A 22457-nucleotide genomic window follows, 5' to 3' on the forward strand; every position below is an offset into this window, starting at 1 on the left:
CCGCCGCTTCCGGGCGCGGCGACCATGCTGAGGGCTGCGCTCGCTGCTGGGCGCCCGCTGCTCGCCCGGCCCGGGCCCCGCGGCCCGCTGGCCCGTCACGGGGTGGGGGCCTCGGCGGGGGCCCCGGCGGGCGGGTGGGTGCTGAAGACGCCGAAGGTGAGGGCGGGGATGGGGCCGGGGCGGGGGCACCGGGCGCTCCCCCCTCCTCAGCCCCGACTGACGGCCCCGCTCCGCCCCGCCCCGCGCAGGGAACCCGCGACCAAAGCCCGGCCCGCGCCGCGCTCCGGGACCGCCTGCTCGCCGCCGTGGTGGCCTGCTTCAAGCGGCACGGGGCGGCCGCCATCGACACCCCCGTGCTGGAGCTGCGGGTGAGGCGGCAACCGGGGAGCCCCGAGGGGGGAGCAGCCGTGAGAGCCCCCGTGGGCCCCTGTGCTGGTGGTGCGGCCTCTTTTCCTCGGGAGAACGGGGGGAGCTGCAGGACCCTCTCGATGGGGCTGGGGGGGACACCTGAGGGAGCTGCGGGACCTTCTCTGTAGGGCTGGGGGCGCAGAGGTCCCCTCGCCTCCTGTGGGACTAGGAATCCCCCCTTCCTCCCTGGGGGAGCCCCTGCTGGGAGGGAGACACAGCCCTGTCAGCATCTTTGGGTCCTCATTAGTCCTAGGGCTGGGGGTCCAGGGTCAGAGGGATGGGATGGAGGTGTGGTGCCTTCCCTGGGGTGGGGCTGGGGTTGGCTTGAAGATCCTCTCCGTGGGGCTGGGGGCGTGTGTGTGTGCCTGTAGGGCATCCTCGGAGGGGACTGGGAGGGCCACAGGGGATGCGGACTCCCTCAGTGGGGCTGGCGTGGCTCTGGGGTCCCCTTGGAAGGGCTAGGGATGTGGGGGGAACCACCAGGACCTTCAGTGGAGCTGGAGGGGGTGAGTGGGGGTGGGGCATAGAGTCATCCTGCCTCCTGTAGGGCCAGGAATCCCCTCCCTCCTGGGGGAGCCCCCCTTGTATAGTGACGTGGGGGAACACAGCCGTAACACCCCCTTGGGTCCCCATTGGGGGTGGGGAGGCCGGGCCTAAGGACCCTGGGTCAGAGCAGGAGGAGGAGGTGGCCCCTTCCCCTCATGGGACTTGGAGGGGGGGGCCTGTGGGACCACCTTGGAGGGGTTGAGGGTCTGCTATGAGACCCCTTCAGTGGGACTGGGTGTGTGGGTGTGCTTGCAGGAACCACCTGGAGGGGCTGGGGATGTGGAGGTCCTGTGGGATCCCTCTGTGAGGCATGGGGGGACCTGTGGGACCCCCTCGAGGAGGATGGGGGACTGCAGGACCCTCTTAGTGGGGCTGATGGGTCGCAAAACCCCCTACATTTTGCTCCCCTCTCCGCAGGAGACACTGCTGGGGAAGTACGGGGAGGAGGGGAAACTGATCTATGAGCTGCAGGACCAGGGTGGGGAGCTGCTGGCCCTACGCTACGACCTCACTGTATCCTGTGCTGCAGGGATGGATTCCCCTGCTCTGGCTGGCGTCTGCATGAGCCCACTCCAACCACCTCCCAGCCACTCATTACCTTCCCTGCACCAGTCTCTGCGCTGCTCTAGCTGTGCCTTCTCCCAGTCCCTGTACTGTGCTTATTTTCCCTCCTCCCATTCCCTGTGCTCTCCTGGCTTTCCCTCCTCCCTGTCTCCGTGGCTCCCCATTCCTGTTTTCTGTCCCAAACGCACAGTGCTGTTTGTGGGTGCAGGGCAGGCGTCCATCCCACACATTCCCTACCTCCGTGTCCCAGCAAACAACTCTCCCGTTTAATATCCGCATTGAAATCCCTCTGATTGTGTTGGGAGAGAGTGAAAAGACCTGACGAAGGTCTGCATCGGTGAGGTGTGGACACGCTGTGGTTTGGGAGATGGAAACGGAGTTATCCTGATGTGGCTCATTGCAGTCCTCATCAGCCTGGGCTGATGATCCTGAGGGATCGGGGAGCAGCAGGTGAACCAGAGGGCGACAGGGCGCTTTGGGGTTCTGCTTCCCACAGCTCTGGAATCCCCATGTTCCCATCCTTAACTCCGTGGCCGCCAGGTGCCCTTCGCTCGCTACCTGGCCATGAACAAGATCACCAACATGAAGCGCTACCACGTCGCCAAGGTCTACAGGCGGGACAACCCGGCCACCAGCCGAGGCCGCTACCGGGAGTTCTACCAGTGCGTGAGTGCTGGGGCTGGGGCCGTGCCGGGACTGGCTGGGATTTTACCGGATTGCCCTCCGCCGCTGCCTGGCGCAGCCCCAGGAGCCTCTGCTGTTTCTCCTCCCCCCAGGATTTTGACATAGCCGGGCAGTTCGACCCGATGATTCCTGACGCGGAGTGCCTGAAGATCGTGCATGAGGTTCTGAGTGACTTGCAGCTCGGGGACTTTCTCATTAAGGTGAGATTGGAGCCGAGTGGTTTTCGCACCTTGGTGCCTTCCCTTCCCATGGGATTGAGGCACTGAGGAAAGGCCACGTGCTGCAGCTTCCCGTGCTTCGGGGTCAGGAGGAAGCTGCCAGGAGATACCCTCTGAGCCGAACGCACCTCTGCCCCCCAGGTCAATGACCGACGGATTCTGAATGGTGTCTTTGCCATCTGCGGCATCCCGGAGAGCAAATTCCTACCTACCTGCTCTACTGTGGACAAGTTGGACAAGGTGGGAGTTGTGCTCGTGGGGAGATGGTGGCAGACAGTGGGGGGATGTCCCAGCTGGGCAGCATCCTGGCTGTTGGTACTCCGAAAGGATTTGGGGAACTCGTGGGTGCGGTTGGGAATAAAGTCTGGCAATTCCAGCGGTTTCTGTTTAACAATTCCTGGGAGTGAGGATGGTCATCACCTATGTCTGCTGGGAACGCATGGGCTGGTGGGGTCGGCAGGGTGGTGAGAGCAGCCAGCAGCAAGGATGCTCTTCCCTCCCTTCGTAGATGCCCTGGGAAGAAGTACGAACTGAGATGATAGGAGAGAGGGGGCTCTTGCCCGAGGCTGCAGATCGCATAGGGGAGTACGTCCGGCTTCACGGTGAGCACGGGGGGCTCAAACCCTCATCCTCGTTCTTCCAGGCCAGCGCCGGAGCGGTGCAGGGCTGATCCCGGCTCGTTCCCACAGGTGGGCTGGACCTGGTCGAACGGCTTCTCCAGGACCCCAAGCTGTCCCAGAACAAGCTGGCCAAGGAGGGGCTGGGGGACCTGAAGCTGCTGTTTGAGTACCTGGCGCTGTTCGGCATCGCCGGGGAGGTGAGGAGGGGCGGAGGCGGGAGGTGCTGCCCTCCTGGCTGGGCCCCGAGCGCCCTGTGAGCGGCTTTCCCTGTGTCCCCCAGATCTCCTTCGACCTGAGCCTGGCGCGGGGTCTGGACTATTACACGGGGGTGATCTTTGAGGCCGTGCTGCTGCAGCCGGAGAACGACCACGTGGAGGAGCCCATGGGCGTTGGGAGCGTGGCCGGAGGTGGCCGCTATGACGGGCTGGTTGGGATGTTTGATCCCAAGGGCCGGAAGGTGCCTTGTGTGGGGGTCAGCATCGGCATCGAGCGGATCTTCTCCATCCTGGAGCAGAGAGTCAAGGTGGGCGCTGCAGCTGGTGCATGGGGAAGGGCAGTGGTCGCTTATTGCAGAGCTCTGCAGCTTCACAGCGTATGAGGGGGAAGGATTTTAGGGGAGGTGGTGGGTTCTCTCCTACTGGAGTCAGAGCCCTTTCTGGCAGCCCTCGGTGTGTAGCAGGTGCCAGGGAAGTCCTGGCTCTGGACTTTGTGCCGCTGGGAAGTTTTCCGTCCAGGAATCCGGTATCAGCTGTGGTACCTGATCTGTGTGGAGCATCCCGGGAAAGCCTGTGAGGAATTGCATCGTTCTGCCTTTAGTTCTGAGCTTGTGACCCATAGCGAGTGAGGATGAGGTGATGTGTTTCTACTTGAAGAATCAAGGGAGATGCTGGAAAGCTGTCCAGGTCCCATGGGAACAGCAGCATATGATTAAGTAGCATCTCGCAACGTAGATTCCCTGGGGGACTCAGTGTGCCCAGGTTGTCCTGTCTGTGCTCACTTTGCTTCTGGAGGGTGGTAACATCCCTGGAGCAGGAATAGCTTGGTTTGGGAGCTACGTTAAGGTCTGGAGGTGGGATGGCCCGCAGGTTCCTCCAAAGCCTGTGACTCCGTGTCTGTCCCTGCAGGCTTCCAAGGAGAAGATTCGACCAACTGAGACCCAAGTGCTGGTGGCTACACCTCAGAAAAACTTACTGGCTGCGAGACTGAAGCTCATCTCTGAGCTGTGGGGTGCAGGGGTCAAGGTAAGGGAAGGACTTGGGCACTGGTACGGGTGAGGGAGCGGGAGCCAGAAGGGAGCTGGTCGGCTCTGTTAGTTGTGTGTCTCTGGGCCTGTCCAAGATGGGGCAGGAAGAGAACAGCCACAGTAGCCAAAGGGAACTCCTTGCTGAAGGGATAATCGTAGAACCATGGAACGGTTTGGGTTGAAGGGGACTTCAAAGCCCATCCAGTTCCAACGCCCTGCCATGGGCAGGGACACCTGCCACCGGACCAGGGGCTCCAAGCCCCATCCAGCCTGGCCTTGAACCACTCCAGGGATGGGGCAACCTGGGCCAGGGCTTCCCTCACAGTAAAACATTTCTCCCTAAGATCTCATCTCCATCTCCCCTCTTTCAGCTGAAAACGTTCCCCTTCATTCTCTCCCTGCTCTCCCTGATCCAGAGCCCCTCCCCACCTTTCCTGGAGCCCCTCTCATTACTGGAAGCTGCTCTAAGGTCTCTCTGGAGCCTTCTCCTCTCCAGGCTAAACAACCCCAACTCTCTCAACCTGTTCCCATGTGGGAGGTGCTCCAGCCCTCAGATCATCTCCGTGGCCTCCTCTGGATTCACTCCAACAGCTCCACATTCTTCCTGTGCTCAAGACTCCAGGACTGGAAACGGGGCTCCAGCAGAGCTTACTGAGGGGTTTTGGCGCTGGCTGGTTTGCTCAGCAGAGCCGATTTAATGATTTACCTTCTCCACTCTGTCCCAGGCAGAGATGCTGTACAAGAAGGACCCCAAGCTGCTGAAGCAGCTCCAGTACTGCGAGGACACAGGGATTCCTCTCGTGGCCATCGTGGGAGAGCAGGAGCTGAAGGACGGAGTTGTCAAACTGCGGGATGTGGCCACAAGACAGGAGGTGAGGATGCCTTTTACACCAGGCTTCAGAAGGGGTTCTAAAGCTTAGCGGTTACATAAAGGTCCTGGTTTTCCCTCAGTGGTGTTCTCTGGGGAGCTGTGGCACAGATCAGTTGGGTGATTGCTCCGGATACTGTTATATTTGCAGCAAGTCCATAAAGTGCTGGTAGATTTGGGGCCAGAGCCAACCGGGCTCTGCTCTGGGTTGCAGTGGTACTACCTCTTCCTTTCTCTTGGCTTTTTAGGTTGATGTCCCAAGGGAAAAGCTTGTTGAAGAGATCCGAAGGCGCCTGGAACCATAGGACTGCTCTGGCCAGAGCTGCTTAGAACTGGTGGTACAGCTGGAAGATTCCAGCACCGTGAGGCGATCACTCCTGGCTGAAGTCCAGGCACCGTCTGCCAGCCTGGGGTCCCCGTGCCTGGGATAAGGCAATTCCAGCAGGGAATGGCTGCTTGGAAGGGAGCGAGCGAGTTGTAAAATCATGGACCTTGCAGTCGCCAAGCAAACCTTGTGGTGACCTGCTCCGAAGCACGATGGAAGGTGCAGTCACCTGGTGAGCCCTGTGAGCTGCTCCAAAGGACAATGGACAGTGTGGTCACCTGGCCAGCCCTGTGAGATGCCCTGAAGGACCGAGAACTCTGACATCGCCACCGTGCAGCCCGTCCCGCCCGCAGCAGGTGCTGGAATGGGCACCACACGACACGGTGCAGCTCAAGCAGGGTCCACCTGAGCGCCCGGAGTGGGGGGACTGGGACGTGTGGGGCAGCCCTGGGAGCTGCGGGAGTGAGAGGGGGATGGCGAGGGCGTGTGCTCAGGGCTGTGGGAGTGCGGAGCCACCCCGGGGTGGGAGGGCGGCAGCGGGGCTGCTGCGGGACGGGGCCCACGCTGTGCTGTGTAAACCCGAACCCAACGGAGACCTGCCTGGAGCCGTGTTTGGGACGGGGGGCGGGGCCAAGGAGCGGGGGGGGGCGGGGATCAATGAATGGTGGGCGGGGCCATTTGGAAGGGGGTGGTTGTCAATGGGTAGTAGGCGGGGCCGGTGGGTGGGGGCTGCCCCCCTGGTGGGCGGGGCCAGTGAAACGTGGGGGGTGAGGGGCGGGGCCAAGGAGGGAGTCAATGGGTGGTGGGCGGGGCCAAGGAGCCGGCCTCGCGCCGGTGGGCGGGTCCGGGGCGCGGCTGTCCGCGCAGGCGCAGTCGGGCGGGGGGGGGGCGCGCGGGGCCCGGCCATGGCGGCGGAGGCGGCGGTGCGGGCGCAGGCCGAGGTGGTGCGGAGGGCCAAGCAGGAGAAGGCCGACCCCGAGCTGGTGCGGGGACGGGGAGGGGCTGGGGCTGCAGAGGGGGCTGGGGTAACTGGGAGAGGCTGGGGCTGCTGAGGTAGCGGGAGAGCTAGAATGTTCTGGGGGTCTGAGGGGCTTGGCCTACTGGGGTAACGGGAGAACTGGGAGGTGCTGGGGCTGCTGGGGTAATGGGAGAAGTGGGGGTCTGGGAACTGGGAGGTGCTGGGTGTCTGAGAGACTGGGGCTGCTGGGGTAACGGGAGAACTGGGAGATGCTGGGGGATCTGGGAGGTTCTGGGGTAACGGGAGAACTGGGAGGTGCTGGGGTAATGAGAGAACTGGGGGGGGCTGGGGCTGCTGGGGTAACGGGAGAACTGGGGGTCTGGGAACTGGGAGATGCTGGGTGTCTGAGGGACTGGGGCTGCTGGGGTAACAGGAGAACTGGGAGATGCTGGGGGATCTGGGAGGTTCTGGGGTAACGGGAGAACTGGGATGTTCTGGGGGTCTGAGGGACTTGGCCTACTGGGGTAACGGGAGAACTGGGAGGTGCTGGGGGATCTGGGAGGTGCTGGGGTAACAGGAGAACTGGGAGGTGCTGGGGGGCTGGGACTGCTGGGATAACGGGAGAACTGGGGGTCTGGGAACTGGGAGGTGCTGGGTGTCTGAGGGACTGGGGCTGCTGGGGTAACAGGAGAACTGGGAGATGCTGGGGGATCTGGGAGGTTCTGGGGTAACGGGAGAACTGGGAGGTGCTGGAGGTGCTGGGGCTGCTGGGGTAACGGGAGAACTGGGAGGTGTTGGGTGTGTCTGAGGTGCTGGGGGGCTGGGACTGCTGGGGGAACAGGAGAACTAGGGGTCTGGAAACTGGGAGGTGCTGGGGGACTGATACTGCTGGGGTAACGGGAACTGGGGGGAGCTTGGAGATGCTGGGAGTACGGGGCATAACTGGGAGGTGCTGGGGGGTTGGGGCTGCTAGGGTAACTGGGAGGTGCTAGGGGAAATGGGAGTTGTTGGGGGAACTGGAAGGAAGTGGGAGCACTGGTGTAGCAGTGGTGGTATTGGGAAGGGGAGTGCTAGTGAGGATGGGAATCATGGTCTGAGCTGAAGGGCTGGGATGCTGGGGAGTCTGGGAGTAGGAATTGGGGATAGTGGTGTTAGGTCGGTGCTTGGGAGGAGGAGGATGGAGAGTGATGATGCTGGTGAGGTGGGAAGCAGGGAGGTGGGTGGGGTGGGATGGGGAGGCATGGGGGTGAGAAGGTGATGGGATGGAAGGCTTGGAGATAGAGGAGGCAGATGCTGTGGGTAGTGGAGGTCTTGGAAGTCAGGGAATGGAGGGGGTGCTGGTAGCATGAGTGGGGAGCACTCCTTGGCTGCTGTGGCAGACTGGGAATAGTGGATGTACTGAGATTGGGTGTACTGGGAATGCTGAGGTGGAATGTGTCGGGAAGGCTGGTGGGTGTCCTTATTCCCAGCTCCCTCCTTGTTCCTTCCCCAGATCGCAAAGGAGGTGGCAAAGCTGCTGGAGATGAAGGCACAGCTGGGAGGAGATGAGAGCAAACACAAGTTTGTGCTCAAGACCCCAAAGGTAGCTTGCGATTGCGCATCTCTCCTTACCCACAACCTCCTCCTGCACGCACCCAGCACCCTGCAACCATGGGCAGGCTCAGCACAGCCCAGCCTGGCTTTGTTCTCCTTTCCATTTCATTGTTAGGAGTGAAAACATTCCTGGAAGCACCAACCTGGCCACTTTGCTAACTCAGAGGTTTTCTGGTGCCTCTGAGAAGGCATCCCCTGGCTGCTGCATTAAGAAAATTAAATTCCCTTTTGGCCGAGCTTTATTGTAGCTGCCCAGCGCAGGAGCTCTCGTATCAGCTTGGATTGTGCTATTTGCAGTAAGATCATCGCTTGCGTTGCTGTGAGGAGTCTAGTTTTAGGGGTCTTCAACTCTGGTAGCACTGCCTGGAGATGCTGAGTGTTCAGGATTGAGGATGCTCAAGCTGTTCCTGGTTAACTGGACGGTGCAGGGAGGGCTGGTTGGGTGAGCACAGGGTGCTGTGAAGTGCAGGCTCGCTGTGGGGGATCCACAAAGCGTGAGCCAGCCAAGGAAACGTGGATGCCATGCCGATGATGTTCCATACGTGTTGAAATGTGGGGAGCAGGAGAGCTCTTAGGGCTTTCCCTCCTGCCTTCAACTCTGGGGTGGGCAATCCCGTTCACTGAGCAGTCGCTGACGTTTCTGTGTCTCTGCAGAAGAACCCTGCCCTCAGGTGTAGCATTCCAGTCCAAGGCCCCCGAGAACAGTGTCTGTAGTGTGATTTAGGCTGGAATGTTTTGTAACCGGAGTGTTTCATCTCCAGCAGTTGGCAGAGCTCAGCTGTGGCATGGAAACAGTTAAGAATGTTGCTCATGAATGGAAACAGAACGTTTTACAGAGTCATTTAGGTCAGAAAAGACGTTTAAGATCACCAAGTTCAACCATAAACCTGCACAGACTTAGGAAATGTCTCAAAGTCATCTTCTCTGTCCATTTGCGTGCTGGTCTCTTCGCCCAAGTGACAGGTGATAGGATGAGAGGGAAATGGCCTCGAGCTGCGCCAGGCCAGATTCAGATTGGTCATTGGGAAAAAATTCTTCACTGAAAGGGTTATCAAGCACTGGCAGAGGCTGCCCAGGGAGGTAGTGGAGTCCCCATCCCAGGAGGGGTCTAAAAGATGGGCAGATGAAGTGCTTAGGGAAATGGTTTAGTAGTAGACAGGTACATTTGGGCTTCATGATCTCAAGGGTCTTTTCTGAGCTAGGGATTCTATGGTTCTGTGATTTCCTTTATCCTGTGTTTTGGTAAATATAATTGTGATGTGAAGTGGAAGGGTGTCTCACTATTTAAAGTGCTCCGAGTGCCAGGGAAGCACAGGGAAGTGCTCCGAGTGCCAGGTAAGCACAGTGTGGCTGTCCAGCCCCTCTCAGCTGAGAGGTGTGAGCTGAGATCTGCTCTTTGCTGTGCAACCTGTTACCTGTTGCCTGCTCTCTCCGCTTCCTCCTGCCTCACTGACAGCCCCTAGAAGTGAAAGTGGGAGGCCTGGGTAATTATCGGGGATTTACATGTTGCTGAGGGCCTAAAGGAGGACATTGAGATGATTCCATGATTCTTGACAGCAAGAAAATTAAGACAGAGCACATCCTAGTGAACAGTAGGTGGGCACTTCACAGATACTGTGCTTTAAAACAGATTCCTCTCTGTGGGTGTTTGGAACTGCAGAGCTGCTGGTTGTTCCATAGCTTCAATGCATGTCCCCCTCTCAGGGTGGCTTGTGGCTCATTCACCAGAATCTGAGCTGTGGACCGACCCTGGCTGTGCTATCATGCTTGGAAGCGCTGAACTCTCCAACTGTTGGATCTGCATTAACTCCTTTGTTTTCTGCGCTGTGAAACCCCTGACTCCGCTGTAGCTCTGCACATGGTGTCTGAGCCGTGTGCTGATGTTTTCCAGTGGGTTTTGGTGCTGCTTTTTACCCGTTCTCCTGATACCTGCTGTCTGGACCTCATCTCTCTGGTTTTGCCTCTAACCCAGCGTGTTCTCTGTTCCCTGTCCCACTGCAGGGCACGCGGGACTACAGCCCCAAGCAGATGGCCATTCGCGAGAGAGTCTTCGACACCATCATCGCCTGCTTCAAGCGCCACGGAGCAGAAGTCATCGACACCCCGGTGTTTGAGCTAAAGGTGAGTGGGACACAGCAGGTTGGCTGAGCCAATGAGGATCCTGCAGTTGAAAGTTTGTGGTGTCTTGAGGGCTGAGTTTTCCTCTTCCATCTCATAGAATCATGGAATCATTGAAGCTGGAAAAGCCCTCTAAGCTCATCCAGTCCAACCATCAGCCCAATCCCACTGTGCCTGCTAAACCATGTCCCAAAGTGCCACATCTGCATGTTTTTTGAATCACTCCAGGGATGGGGACCCCACCAGTGCCCTGGGCAGACTCTGCCAGTGCTTCACCACTCTTTCTGTGAATTAATATTTCTTAATTTCCAGTCTAAATCTCCCCTGGCACAACTTGAGGCCGTTTCCTCTTGTCGTATCGCTTGTTACTTGCAAAAAGAGCCACCCACCTCACCACAATCTCCAACTGAACACACCTCCTTGGTGTTCCTCCTTTTTTTCCTTGTTTTCTGTGTGCTCCAAGGCTGATCCCCTGTTACTGACAGTGGTGTTTGTCCTTCTGTTGTAGGAGACGCTGACAGGGAAATATGGTGAAGACTCGAAGCTCATCTATGATCTGAAAGACCAAGGAGGGGAGCTGCTGTCGCTGCGCTATGACCTGACAGTATCCTGCACAGCCAGTGCCGAGGGGTCCGGTCACCTCTGCCAGGGCCGTGCTGTCCGGAGGGCAAGGGAGGAGGAGGAGGGCAGGCTCTTGGCCCTGACTCTGCACCACCAGGGGCAGCAGGAGCAGGCAGTGGGGACACAACCCCTGCTTGGTTGTTTGGGGTTCGTTGCTTCTGGATGAAGGGATCAAGTGCTTTCTCAGTCACTTTGTAGATGACACCAAGTTGGGTGGGAGTTTTGATCTGCTGGTGGGCAGGAAGGCTCTACAGAGGGATCTGGAAAGCCTGGGTCCATGGGCTGAGGTCAGACTGGATGAGATTCAACCAGGCTCAGCGTTGGGTCTTGTCTTTTGGTCACAACAACCCCGTGCAGCACTCTAGGCTTGGGGAAGAGCAGCAGGAAAGTTGCCTGGCAGAAAAGGAGCTGAGGGTGCTGGTCAGCAGCGGCTGAATGTGAGGCAGCAGTGGCCCAGGTGGCCAGGAAGGCCAACAGCCACCTGGCTTGGATCAGCCATGGGGTGGCCAACAGGAGCAGGGGAGGGATTGTCCCACTGCAGTCAGCGCTGGTGAGGCTGCGCCTCGAATCCTGGGTTCAGTTTTGGATCCCTCACTAGAAGAAAGATACTGAGGGGCTGGAACGTGTCTGGAGAAGGGAATGGAGCTAGGGAAGGGTCTGGAGCCCAGGGGTTCTGGGAGCGTCTGAGAGACCTGGGGCTGTTCAGTCTGGAGAAGAGGAGGCTGAGGGGAGACCTTATCACTCTCTGCAGCTCCTGAAAAGGAGGTTGTGGTGAGGTAGGTGCTGGTCTCTTCTTCCAGGTAACAAGTGATAGGACAAGAGGAATGGCCTAAGTTGTACCAGGGGAGGTTTAGATGGGATATTAGGGAAAATGTCTTGACTGTGAGAGTGGTGAAGCCCTGGCAGAGGCTGCCCAGAGCAGTGGGGGAGTCCCTATCCCTGGAGGGGTTCAAACCGTGTGGCCGTGGCACTTGAGGATGTGGTTTGGTCGGCACAGTGGTGTTGGGCTGGAGGTTGGATTGGATGAGCTGAGAGCATTTTTACAACCTTTATGGTTCTGTGATTCTGTTTGTTGCAGCCCCCTTGTGCGTGGGGGTGAGGAAGGTTTGTTAGTGGGATTTCTCCAGCTGGGAACCTGGACTGGGCTGCTGCGGCACAGGCCACGCAAGACCCAGCTCCATTCTCAGGTGGTGCTGGAAGGTTCCTGCAGGGACCCTTCATGACAGCATAGGGGCTGTGTCCAGGATGGCTGAGGAGACCTTTAGGAGCAGCGGCAAGCCCGGCATCTCTGAGCTGTTTATTTATCCCTGGGTGTGCGCTGCACCATGCTGAGTGTTGGGGAGATAGAGAGGACCCGGCACTGCCTGATAACTGGGTGGAGTCATCCCTCCCTGTTCCCATCCTTAAATCCAACCGCCCAGGTGCCCTTCGCTCGCTATCTGGCCATGAACAAGATCACCAACATCAAGCGCTACCACATCGCCAAGGTCTACAGGCGGGACAACCCGGCCATGACCAGGGGCCGCTACCGGGAGTTCTACCAGTGTGTGAGTCTGGCTGGGGCAGGAGTGCCTGGGGGGATGCAGCACCCTGAAAACACAAGACCAAAGGCTGTTACCCCTTCCCCGTGGCTGTGGGAAGCTCAGGAACATACACTGATCTTCTTAAGATGCTCCTGAGGTTGTAAAGAACAGCTCAAGAGAGGGAGTGGGTGGGCTGTGGCAGGGGGGGCTGGTGCATCTGGGGGTGCTTTGTAGTGCAGCCCCCAGGTATCTCCCTGCTTTGCTCTGTGGAGGAGGGCGGCTATTCGCTCCATCCCACAGTGGATGGTGGAGGGGAAGAAATTTGTTCTGATCCTAAATCTGGCAATAAGAAAACTCCTGGGGATATTAGAAGGGCACACAAGCCAGGCAAGTGAGTGGCTCAGCCATAGCGTGTGCTCCTTATTCCCCTGCTGATTCCATCTTTACTTTAAAGGAAGGAAAAAACCCAGAGGCAGAATTACAGAGCAGGTAGGAAAGAATTCCATTTGTGGCTTTCTGAGCTGAGTGTAGTAGCCCCGAGGAACAGCTTTGCTTCACTGTACACACTCCCCAGGGCCTCATATTGTAAATTTCTGCTGGAGGATGTTCCATCACAACCCCTGTGGGCATCTTCCAGCTCCAGCTTGGTGAATTCCCATTTCCAGGCAACCTGTGCTTTTTGCTTGCTGAAAGACTTTTCCAAGATCTCACTCCAAGGGAAGCTAGAAATTGTCCTCCAATATCCAGCTGAACTTCCTTGTATCTGATCACTCGCTTCTCCCACTTGCCAGTGCAGCTTTTGAAACAGTAGCTGTCATCCCTGGATAGGGATTCTTCTCCTTTCCAGATGAACGTTTGGGAAATTTTAGAGAAGCCTTCCCCTCCTTAAGCCACGTAAATCAATCCCTGGTACCTTCTTTCCCTGGAGATGCTTTGCTCAGCCCGATACCTTTGGCTGCATCTCGTCTTGGACAGTGATTCACCAGCCCTTGGTTGGGTTTCTCAGTGACGTCTCAGTGGTAGCAGCACTTTCCTGACTGCCAGAACTTGCCCAACTTCCACAGGGATTGCATCAGCCTTTCTCACCCTCAGCTGATCAGGGATTAGTGGGTGTGATCTCGTCCCTTCCCTCCTCCATTTCTCTGGTTTATTTTAGAGGCTGGCTGAAGCCAGGTTGAAATTTATGCATTTAATTAAAATTATTCTTTATCAAAACCTCATTTGAAGGCTTTGCGTTTGGGGATTCATAGATGGGAGTCAAACAAGAGATCTCTTCTTGTTCTCTGTTCTGTTTCTCCCTGAACATTGATGTGGTCTTTGCTGTTTTCCAGGCTGGGGGTACCAGCCCAGTGAAACGTCTTGCTGTTGGGCAGGTTCTATGTGTTGGTTCCTCTGATGGAGACTGCTCAGGCTTTCCAACTCCTTTTTCTGTCCTGGCAGTTGGAACTTTGGTTTTGCCTCAGCTGTGATCGCTTCTTGTCTTCTTCCCTGATTGTTAACTTGACTACCATGGGTATTAAAAAAAGAACATTCTAAGAATCCAGGCATTTAGGTCACCCCAGATCATAAGTTCTGTCCTCCCCTTTGATATAAGAAGTCATTACTATTACAAAAAGTGGAATATTTTGATTTAAGCTGAAGTACAGTTAAGTTTCATCTAAGCAGTTTTAATTTTTGAAAGCTAGACAAAATGTCCCTCTGAGAACATGTTTTCTTTTAGGCAGTTTTTTCCCCGGGCACTGTTCATTCTTCGAAGATGATAAAACCTTGTGTGAAGTGTAATCTGTGCTGAACAGGTATCTCTTCTTCTGTAGTCACCTCTGTTTGGAGTTTTCATCTTATCCCAAAGGCGAGGTCAAGCAGAGCCGGAGCCGGCTCCAAATTAGCAAGAGTTTTTACTGTTGTGAAGTTTCATAACATTAAAGTTAGACCTTGGAAAGTAATAAAATATGTATAAGATTTCTGGGAAAATATATCCATATGCATGCAAGTAAGAAATATATCCTGTAACAGCTTTTGTCTCGTTGTACACGATCAATAGACATTGCTCCATCACTTTGCCCGCTTTCTAAAACTCCAGAACGAGTCTTAGGGAGTTTTATTTGCTGGCATTTTCAGTATCCTGGTTCCTTTTTATCTGTTTCTTTACTGCTGCTGATCGCTCTGCTGTCCCCTTTCTGTTGCTTTCCAAGCATCTCTGTTGCAGTGTCTGGCACAGTGAGCTCTGTGCCAGGCAGGAGCAGGCGTGCTCCTCCGGGAGCAGCTGTGGACTTGAGAGCACTGCTGCCTTACAGGAAGGATCCCCCTGGATCCCATCGAGGAGGGGATAGTGCTCCCGTGCATCCCGTTCCTGTTGCTTTTTGTTAACGCACCCTCTTAACAGCCGAGTTGAAGCTTTGCTGCAGCCACACTGAGTTGCTCACGGCCTTTTCCTGTGCCCCAGGATTTTGACATCGCAGGGCAGTTTGACGCAATGATTCCTGATGCCGAGTGCCTGAAGATCGTGCACGAGATCCTGAGTGACCTGCAGCTCGGGGACTTTCTCATTAAGGTGAGTCCGGGTGGGTTGCTCTGTGCCATGGTGGGAAGCGGTAGGCATTGTTCCTGTGGTTTCACACAGCAGCTCCTGTTCCCACTCTTGACACCCAGCAGATCCAGAAGTTCATCCTGCCTACGCTGTACATGCTGGGAGGCTGGAACTCAGCTCACTCACCTTTAGCTGGGAATGCAGAGGCTGCAGTTAGAATTCTGTGTAGCGTGAACCACAGTCCCTGCAAAACATCCAGCAGCTGCCTAATCGGGTGCCCTGCTGTGCTAGAGAGGCATCCCCAGAAACAGTTTGTTTCTGCAAACAGAAAAACCCTTGGCAGCCACCTGCTGATTTCTCCTCCATGCTCAGAACTAGAGAGGAGAGAAAACAAACTTAGCTGAAGCATCTGTTGGAGTTCAAAGTGAATGCGTTGCTCCCTCTCCCCAGGTCAACGACCGGCGCATCCTTGATGGGATGTTTGCAGTTTGCGGTGTCCCAGACAGCAAGTTCCGAACGATCTGCTCCAGCGTTGACAAACTGGATAAGGTACGAGCTGGAGCCCTGTGCTGCCACCTTCCAGGGAGTCCCTGTCCCTTCGGGGCTGTGCTCTCTGTGGTCTATGAGCTCTGGCTGGAAAATGCCGATAAACATTGAGTTGTTCTTGTTCCCCTCTTTCTCTGGAGGGGGGGCGTGCAGGGCACAACAGTCACTTGGGAAAACTGGATCCTGCGCTTTCTTCTCCAGTATCCCATGAGGTCCTGACAAATGGAAAGGAGGAAGGGGAAGATGCTCCACCTGGGAGATTCAGCATCCCAAACCTCAGCTGCCTTAGAGCGCTGCTGCTTATGAACTGGGATCATGAAATCTGCCCCCAGAGTGGTCTGTCCAGGACTGTTTTTTTTTAGAACAGGATAGTTTCCTTGAGTTTGTACTGTGCTGCTGTGATTTACCTCGGCGCAGCTGGATATGGTCAAGGCTCATGTTCTCTCTGAACCCTTGGCAGTGGGAAAACCGCAGCTCATGCTGCTTGTGTTGAGTTTTCCATCACCTGGCCATCTCCTCGCACCTTTTCGGGCGGTGGGCATCACCAGCAGCACTTCCTGGACTGATGTTCATGGCTGAATCCGTAACCAAGAGAACCACAGCAGCAGGATGTCTCTCGAATTTAGTGCTTTTACAGCACTGGCCTCCAAGTCCGGCCAGAAATCAGAGCTAAAGTGTTTGTCCTGGGGCTTCACGTTCCTGGGTGGCTTTGCTGCTGGCAGGGTTGGGATACGCAGGCTGGTCAGAGGCAGCAGGAATGGAGCTGTGGCTGCATGATGATGCTCTGGAAGCATCTGAGCTGCTGCTTCTCTCGGGCATTTCTGAACCGTGCTGGCACCAGAGGGGCTTTGCTGCACGGAGATCTGTTTATCTGTACGGGCAAGACCTTTCTCCAGCGAGCTCCTCCGTGTCCCTGGAGCAGCGGCTGATGTTTTCTTCCCTCACAGATGCCCTGGGAAGAAGTGCGGAGCGAGATGGTAGGGGAGAAGGGGCTCTCTCCCGAGGCTGCGGATCACATCGGGGAATATGTCCAGCTTCACGGTGAGCACACTGGGGTGGAGTCATCAGCCTCGTTCTTCTGGGCAGGGTCAGTGCCGGAGTGGTGCAGGGCAGATCCGTGTCTGGACAGGCCCGTGGCTGTGGCTGCTGCAGCCCTGGTAGACTGGGGGCCTGTATCGTTCCCACAGGTGGGCTGGACCTGGTCGAGCGGCTTCTCCAGGACCCCAAGCTGTCCCAGAACAAGCTGGCCAAGGAGGGGCTGGGGGACCTGAAGCTGCTGTTTGAGTACCTGGCGCTGTTCGGCATCGCCGGGGAGGTGAGGAGGGGCGGAGGCGGGAGGTGCTGCCCTCCTGGCCGGGCCCCGAGCGCCCCATGAGCGGCTTTCCCTGTGTCCCCCAGATCTCCTTCGACCTGAGCCTGGCGCGGGGTCTGGACTATTACACGGGGGTGATCTTTGAGGCCGTGCTGCTGCAGCCGGAGAACGACCACGTGGAGGAGCCCGTGGGCGTTGGGAGCGTGGCCGGAGGTGGCCGCTATGACGGGCTGGTTGGGATGTTTGATCCCAAGGGCCGGAAGGTGCCTTGTGTGGGGGTCAGCATCGGCATCGAGCGGATCTTCTCCATCCTGGAGCAGAGAGTCGAGGTGGGTGCCTTTGGAGCTCAACTAAGCATGGAGAAAGAGCAAGGATTGACATTTTCCTGGCATACACCCAGTCCAGCAGATGCTGAAGCAAGTCTTCCTTGAAGGAACTTAGCCTCCACTCTGCTCTGCAGCAGGATTCAGAACCAAGATATCATTTCCAGTTTTCTCTGGCTTGGGAGATGATCCCTGGGGCTCCTGCTGGAGACAAGACCCCCTCTTCCATCAGCCCTCAGACGTGGCTTGTTCAGGAGAGGGCACTTTACAGCATCTGGTGCTGCTGAGGCTTAACGTTCCCCTTGGCATCAGTGTGGCCCCACATCCTCCTTGGCCAGCTGACACTGCCTGGGAGGCTGGCTCAGAGATGCCAGGCTCAGACCTCTTCCTGTCCTGCCCAAGGAACCACGCAGGGATGGAATGTCTGAGGGCAGGGAATGTGGTGCCTCTTGGGGTTTCCCAGATACCTTTTAACTATTCCCCCTGTCCTCAGACTTGCTGTACCGACGCGTTGTCCTCTGTCCCAAGCAGCTGGTGCTCAACAGGTCTTTGTAGGCTCCCCAGATGCTGCCCCACGTTTCCTTCCCCCAGAAACTGGTTGTGGGGAGTTGTTGTTTGTCAGCCATGCACAACTGGGACTCCTAAATGGGAACTGAACTCCTTCCCCACCACCTCCAGTCCTGACCAGGCCTGTTTCTCTGCAGGCGACCTTTTGGGACTTCTCCCTTCAGCAGAAGCAGCCACAGGAAAATGCCACTTGTAGTGTCCCACATCCTGCAGGAGCTGGTGGCACCTGACAGCGCTGGAGCATCTTTGCTCTCTGCTGTTAATCTAAGCCACAGTCACCAGCTCAGCTGCAGAACTGGGAGCTGCCTCCATCAGCTTCTGCCGGCCCCGTTGCTCCTGAGCTTCTTGGAGCACATCTCTGGGAAGCCCTTGGGTGTGGAGGAACAATCTGGAGGCATGAGGTGGCAGGGAAACTGCTCATTTCCAGCCCAGGAGGAAGGCTGTGTTAGGCCCGCATCATCAAACAGCTGCAGAATATCAGGTTCTGCTCCAGAATGGGGTCTGTTGGGCTTCCTGACTCCCCTGAGTTTATGCTTTTCATACTATGGAGCCTGATCCACTTCATCGCTAAACTGATGGCCTGAGTTGAGGACTCATCGTGCTTGTAGCGTCTCAGACATCTCTGTATGTCCATAGCACCTTCTGAGTCTTGTCCTCTCTCTCTAGGCCTCTCAGGAAAAGATCAGGACAACGGAGACACAGGTGCTGGTGGCCTCTGCCCAGAAGAAGCTCCTTGAAGAGCGGCTGAAGCTCGTCTCTGAGCTGTGGGATGCTGGAATCAAGGTATGACCAGGGAATGGCTAGGTCAGGAGCTGCCTAGTCTGCTCTCTGGACAAGATGGGCCTTTGCTTTGGGAGGAGGGATCTTTGGGAGAAGGTGACAGCAGACTGCCCTCCTAAGTGGAGCCTGCCTCTCCTCAGTGTCCTGAATCAGATGTTCTCCAGGAAGGGCTGAGCATGGCTTGATTAGCCCTATCACACTGCAGGGGCTGCTCTGGCTGTGCCTGTAACTCAGGACAGATTCCCAAAGCAGGGAACAGTGCTCCAGGCCCTGCTGTGTGACAGCTGTGATGCTGCTTCCAATGAAAAGGAAAAAAGCTGTGGAGCCTTGCCAGGAGGGGACAGTGGGGCCAGGGAGAAGCCTGGGCTGGTGTCCACCAGCAGAAGGCACACTGTGTGGCCGGGCCTGGCTCCCAGGATGGCCACACAGAGGAGAGGTTGGTCAGAGAATGGATTGGGAGCAGCCCTGAGAAGGGCTTGGGATGCTGGGCGAGGAGAAGCTCAATGTGAGCTTGCAACGTGCACTTGGAGCCTAGAAACCAAGTGTGTCCTGGGCTGCATCCACAGCAGTGGGACCAGCAGGACAAGGGAAGGGATTCTGCCCCTCTGCTCCACTCTGGTGAGACCAAATCTGCAGCCTTGCGTCCAAGTTCTGGAGCCCTCAGCACAGGAAGGACATGGAGCTGTTAGAGAGAGTCCAGAGGAGGTCACGGAGATGATCCAAGGGCTGGAGAACCCCCTGTACAAGGACAGGCTGAGAGAGTTGGGGTTGCTCAGCCTGGAGAAGAGAGACCTGTGGGAAGACCTTAGAGCAGCTTCTAGTACCAGAAGGGGCTCCAGGAAAGCTCGGGAGGGGCTCTGGATCAGAGAGGGCAGGGATAGGATGAGGGGGAAGGATTTTACCCTGAAAGAGGAGAGACTGAGATGAAATGTTAGGGAGAAATGTTTTGCTGTGAAGGCGGGGGGGCCCTGGCCCAGGTTGCCCAGAGCAGTGGTGGCTGCCCCATCCCTGGAGGGGTTCAAGGCCAGGCTGGATGGGGCTTCGAGTAACTGGATCCAGTGGGAGGTGTCCCTGTATGGGCTTTGAGGTCCCTTCAGACCCAAACCATTCCATGATTCTCTGAGAAGGCCTGGGTGTGCTGGGCTCTGACCCTGCAGGGACACCACACGCTCTGGCGCAGACATGCGCTCATGACCTCGTGTTTCCTGGGATGGGCAGTGCCTGCTGAGCCCCTCCGAGCTGTGCTGCGTTCCTCGTTAGCTGTAATGCTCGGCCTTCTCCAGTAGTTTTCCCTGCATGGACCCGTGCTGGCCAGATGGGAATTATCCAACAGTGCCTTGTCGCAGGGCATGGAGAACAGCCCGGTGCCGATGGCAGAGCTGTGCTCTGGGTCTCTTCCAGGCAGAGGTGCTGTACAAGAAGAACCCCAAGCTGCTGAACCAGCTCCAGTACTGCGAGGACACAGGGATCCCCCTCGTCGCCATCGTGGGAGAGCAGGAGCTCAAGGACGGAGTTGTCAAACTGCGGGATGTGGCAACCCGGGAGGAGGTGAAGCCCCTCGTAGCTCCCTGACCTTTCATCCTGGCTCCAGACCCCTCCATACCCGGTGCTGCCCTTGGGTCGCACACAGTGAGGTGACTTTGCCAGCCCGTGTTTTGAGTGTAGCCCCCAAAGGCAAGATGAAAGGAGTGGGGCTGTTCCACTGGGTGTTAAAAGCCTCTCTGACTTCATGGAGTGGCTTGCACAGAGGGCGCAGGGAAGACTCTGTGGGCAGCGTGGCACAAGCAGGGCCAGCAGGCAGAAGGTGAGGACGTTGGAGAGATGGTGCTGCCTTGTGGGTGCAGCTTGGAGACCAAGCGAGGTGTGTTCCTTCAGCGCAGACACACTGTGGAGCACGTCCCTGGTGCCAGGTGGCTACCAGGGCCTCCTGAACAGGTTTTTGGAGTCTTACGTTGGCTCCCTCGTTGGATCTTTTCCAGCAGTGCTCATTCCAGGGACTTCTGTAACACCCTGTGCCCTGGTTCCTTGCCCCGTGCAGTTTCTGGAGCTGTGGAACATTGTGATCTCCAGCTCCAGAGAGTCTCCCAGTGCCTGGCCGCCTTAACTCCTCAGTTCAGGAGCCTGGAGTGTGGGTGGTAACTCAATGGGCTGTATGGCCACTTCTGTCCAGGCTGTGGGGCCATCACTGAAGGTCCTGGAGGTTCCGTGTTGGGACAAGTGGGACCAGTGCTGATCCATGCGCTGTTCTTGGCTTTAGAACCAGCAGGAAAGACTGAGAAGAGCGTTGTTCTCGTGGTGGTTGGCCAGGAGGGGCTGGCAGGGCTGCAGGCAGGTGTTTGCCCTCGCAGGTCAAGCTCTGCACGCGCTGCAGCCGCTCGATCCCGGTAGAGGGCCCAGTGGCAGCACCGTGGTGGGATCTCCCGAGCCACAGGGCCACGAGTGCCGTGGGGACCATCCTGCTGGGATCAGGGGACATGGGATGTCACACTGCTCATGTTGTATTGAAGCAACTTTGTGCTCCCCGTGTAGGTCAACATTCGCAGGGAGAGCCTGGTGGAGGAGATCAGGATGCGAACGAGCCGGCCTTAAACCCCTTCTGGACACGTCTCCGCCTGGGGTGGCTTCTGGCCGGCACATTTCCTCCTGGAATTGCCTTGGACAGACCGTGCGGCAGCGGGACCAGGGGCTTTTCCAAGCTGTATTTATTGTCTGTGCCCTCCCTTTCCCGGCGGGAGCAGAGAGGCTGCAGGCCCTTGCGAGTCCTTCGCTGGAAGACGCTTCGGAAGCGGCTCTGGCAAACGCCGGCTCCGTCGCTGCCCCGCGGAGCTGCCGGCGCCTCGGCCGCAGCGTCTCGTTCCTGTCACTTTGAACAAGCGTCGCGCCCCGTCCCCGCTCCAGAGCTGGCCTCGTCGTCAGGAAAATGTAACGAGACAATAAATCCGTCTGCCCCGCTCCGTGGCTCCTCTGCCTGCCGGGGATGGCACGGGGTGGGCAGTGGGGATACTATGGGATGTCTGGCACTGGGGATGTCACTGGGGTTGTGTGGCACTGGGGATGGTGGCAGGGTTGTCACCGGGGTTATGTGGCAGTGGGGACAGTGACCGGGATGTCACTAGAGTTGTCTGACAGTGGGGCTGCCATGGGATGTGGGTGAGGGTGGCGTGGGATGGCAGTGGGGATGTCACTGGGGTTGTGTGGCAGTGGGGAGGCCTGGCCCTGGGGTTGCGTGGCAGGGATGTCACTGGGGTGGTGGCAGTGGGGACAGTGGCAGGGGTGTCACTGGGGATGCCTGACCCTGGGGTTGCATGGCAGGGATGTCACTGGAGATGGTGGCACTGGGGATGGTGGCACTGGGGATGGTGGCACTGGGGATGGTGGCAGGGGTGTCACCGGGGTTATGTGGCACTGGGGTTGCATGGCAGGGGTGTCACTGGGGTGGTGGCAGTGAGGACGGTGGCAGGGATGGCACTGGGGATGCCTGACCCTGGGGTTGCGTGGCAGGGATGTCACTGGGGTGGTGGCAGTGGGGACGGTGGCACTGGGGTTGGTGGCAGGGGTGTCACCGGGGTTATGTGGCAGTGGGGACAGTGACAGGGATGTCACTAGAGTTGTCTGTCAGTGAGGCTGCCATGGGATGTCACCGGGGATGTCGGTGGGGATGGCACAGGATGGCAGTGGGGATATTACGGGATGCCTGGCACTGGGGATGTCACTGGGGTTGTGTGGCAGTGGGGGTGGTGGCAGGGATGTCACTGGGGTGGTGGCAGTGGGGACGGTGGCAGGGGTGGCACTGGGGTTATGTGGCACTGGGGTTGCATGGCAGGGGTGTCATTGGGGTGGTGGCAGTGGGGACGGTGGCACTGGGGATGGTGGCACCAGATGCCACTGGGGTTATGTGGCAGTGGGGACAGTGACCGGGATGTCACTAGAGTTGTCTGACAGTGGGGCTGCCACGGGATGTCGGTGGGGATGTCGCGGGATGGCAGTGGGGTTATTATGGGATGGTGGCAGTGGGGGTGGTGGCAGGGCTGTCACCGGAGGTGCCGGCGGGGCGGCGGCTCCATCTCCCGGCGCTGCGGGCGGCGCCCCCCGTGTCCGGAGCCGCCCCCAGCC

At 57.7% G+C, this 22457-nt stretch overlaps 3 protein-coding genes across 3 annotated transcripts in view; 2 read left to right on the forward strand and 1 right to left on the reverse strand.

Annotated features, from left to right (window-relative positions):
• Window positions 1-22457, reverse strand: part of ZMAT2 (zinc finger matrin-type 2) — a 205046-nt gene that overhangs the window by 10975 nt on the left and 171614 nt on the right. The window lies entirely within an intron of this gene.
• LOC138727235 (histidine--tRNA ligase, cytoplasmic-like) lies at window positions 25-5994 on the forward strand. Its single transcript, XM_069869524.1, has 12 exons — window positions 25-156; window positions 249-368; window positions 1372-1467; window positions 2059-2184; window positions 2295-2402; window positions 2562-2660; window positions 2929-3022; window positions 3110-3237; window positions 3321-3563; window positions 4165-4281; window positions 5009-5155; window positions 5400-5994. The coding sequence occupies exons 1-12, from the start codon at window positions 25-27 to the stop codon at window positions 5454-5456; spliced, it is 1467 nt and encodes a 488-aa protein (XP_069725625.1). The 3' UTR covers window positions 5457-5994.
• On the forward strand, window positions 6360-21293 carry LOC138727303 (histidine--tRNA ligase, cytoplasmic). Its single transcript, XM_069869662.1, has 13 exons — window positions 6360-6459; window positions 7927-8016; window positions 10029-10148; window positions 10654-10749; window positions 12188-12313; window positions 14733-14840; window positions 15267-15365; window positions 16310-16403; window positions 16550-16677; window positions 16761-17003; window positions 18231-18347; window positions 19746-19892; window positions 20874-21293. The coding sequence occupies exons 1-13, from the start codon at window positions 6382-6384 to the stop codon at window positions 20931-20933; spliced, it is 1506 nt and encodes a 501-aa protein (XP_069725763.1). The 5' UTR covers window positions 6360-6381; the 3' UTR covers window positions 20934-21293.

Source organism: Phaenicophaeus curvirostris, chromosome 15, assembly GCF_032191515.1.
Source record: "Phaenicophaeus curvirostris isolate KB17595 chromosome 15, BPBGC_Pcur_1.0, whole genome shotgun sequence".
NCBI lineage: Eukaryota > Metazoa > Chordata > Aves > Cuculiformes > Cuculidae > Phaenicophaeus > Phaenicophaeus curvirostris.

Coding starts and splice junctions, on each gene's coding strand:
- LOC138727235 (XM_069869524.1), top strand. CDS start 25: ATGCTGAGGGCTGCGCTCGCTGCTGGGCGCCCGCTGCTCGCCCGGCCC. Junction 2,185..2,294: donor ACCGGGAGTTCTACCAGTGC/GTGAGTGCTGGG, acceptor TCCTCCCCCCAG/GATTTTGACATAGCCGGGCA. Junction 5,156..5,399: donor ATGTGGCCACAAGACAGGAG/GTGAGGATGCCT, acceptor TTGGCTTTTTAG/GTTGATGTCCCAAGGGAAAA.
- LOC138727303 (XM_069869662.1), top strand. CDS start 6,382: ATGGCGGCGGAGGCGGCGGTGCGGGCGCAGGCCGAGGTGGTGCGGAGG. Junction 8,017..10,028: donor TTGTGCTCAAGACCCCAAAG/GTAGCTTGCGAT, acceptor GTCCCACTGCAG/GGCACGCGGGACTACAGCCC. Junction 14,841..15,266: donor TCGGGGACTTTCTCATTAAG/GTGAGTCCGGGT, acceptor CCCTCTCCCCAG/GTCAACGACCGGCGCATCCT.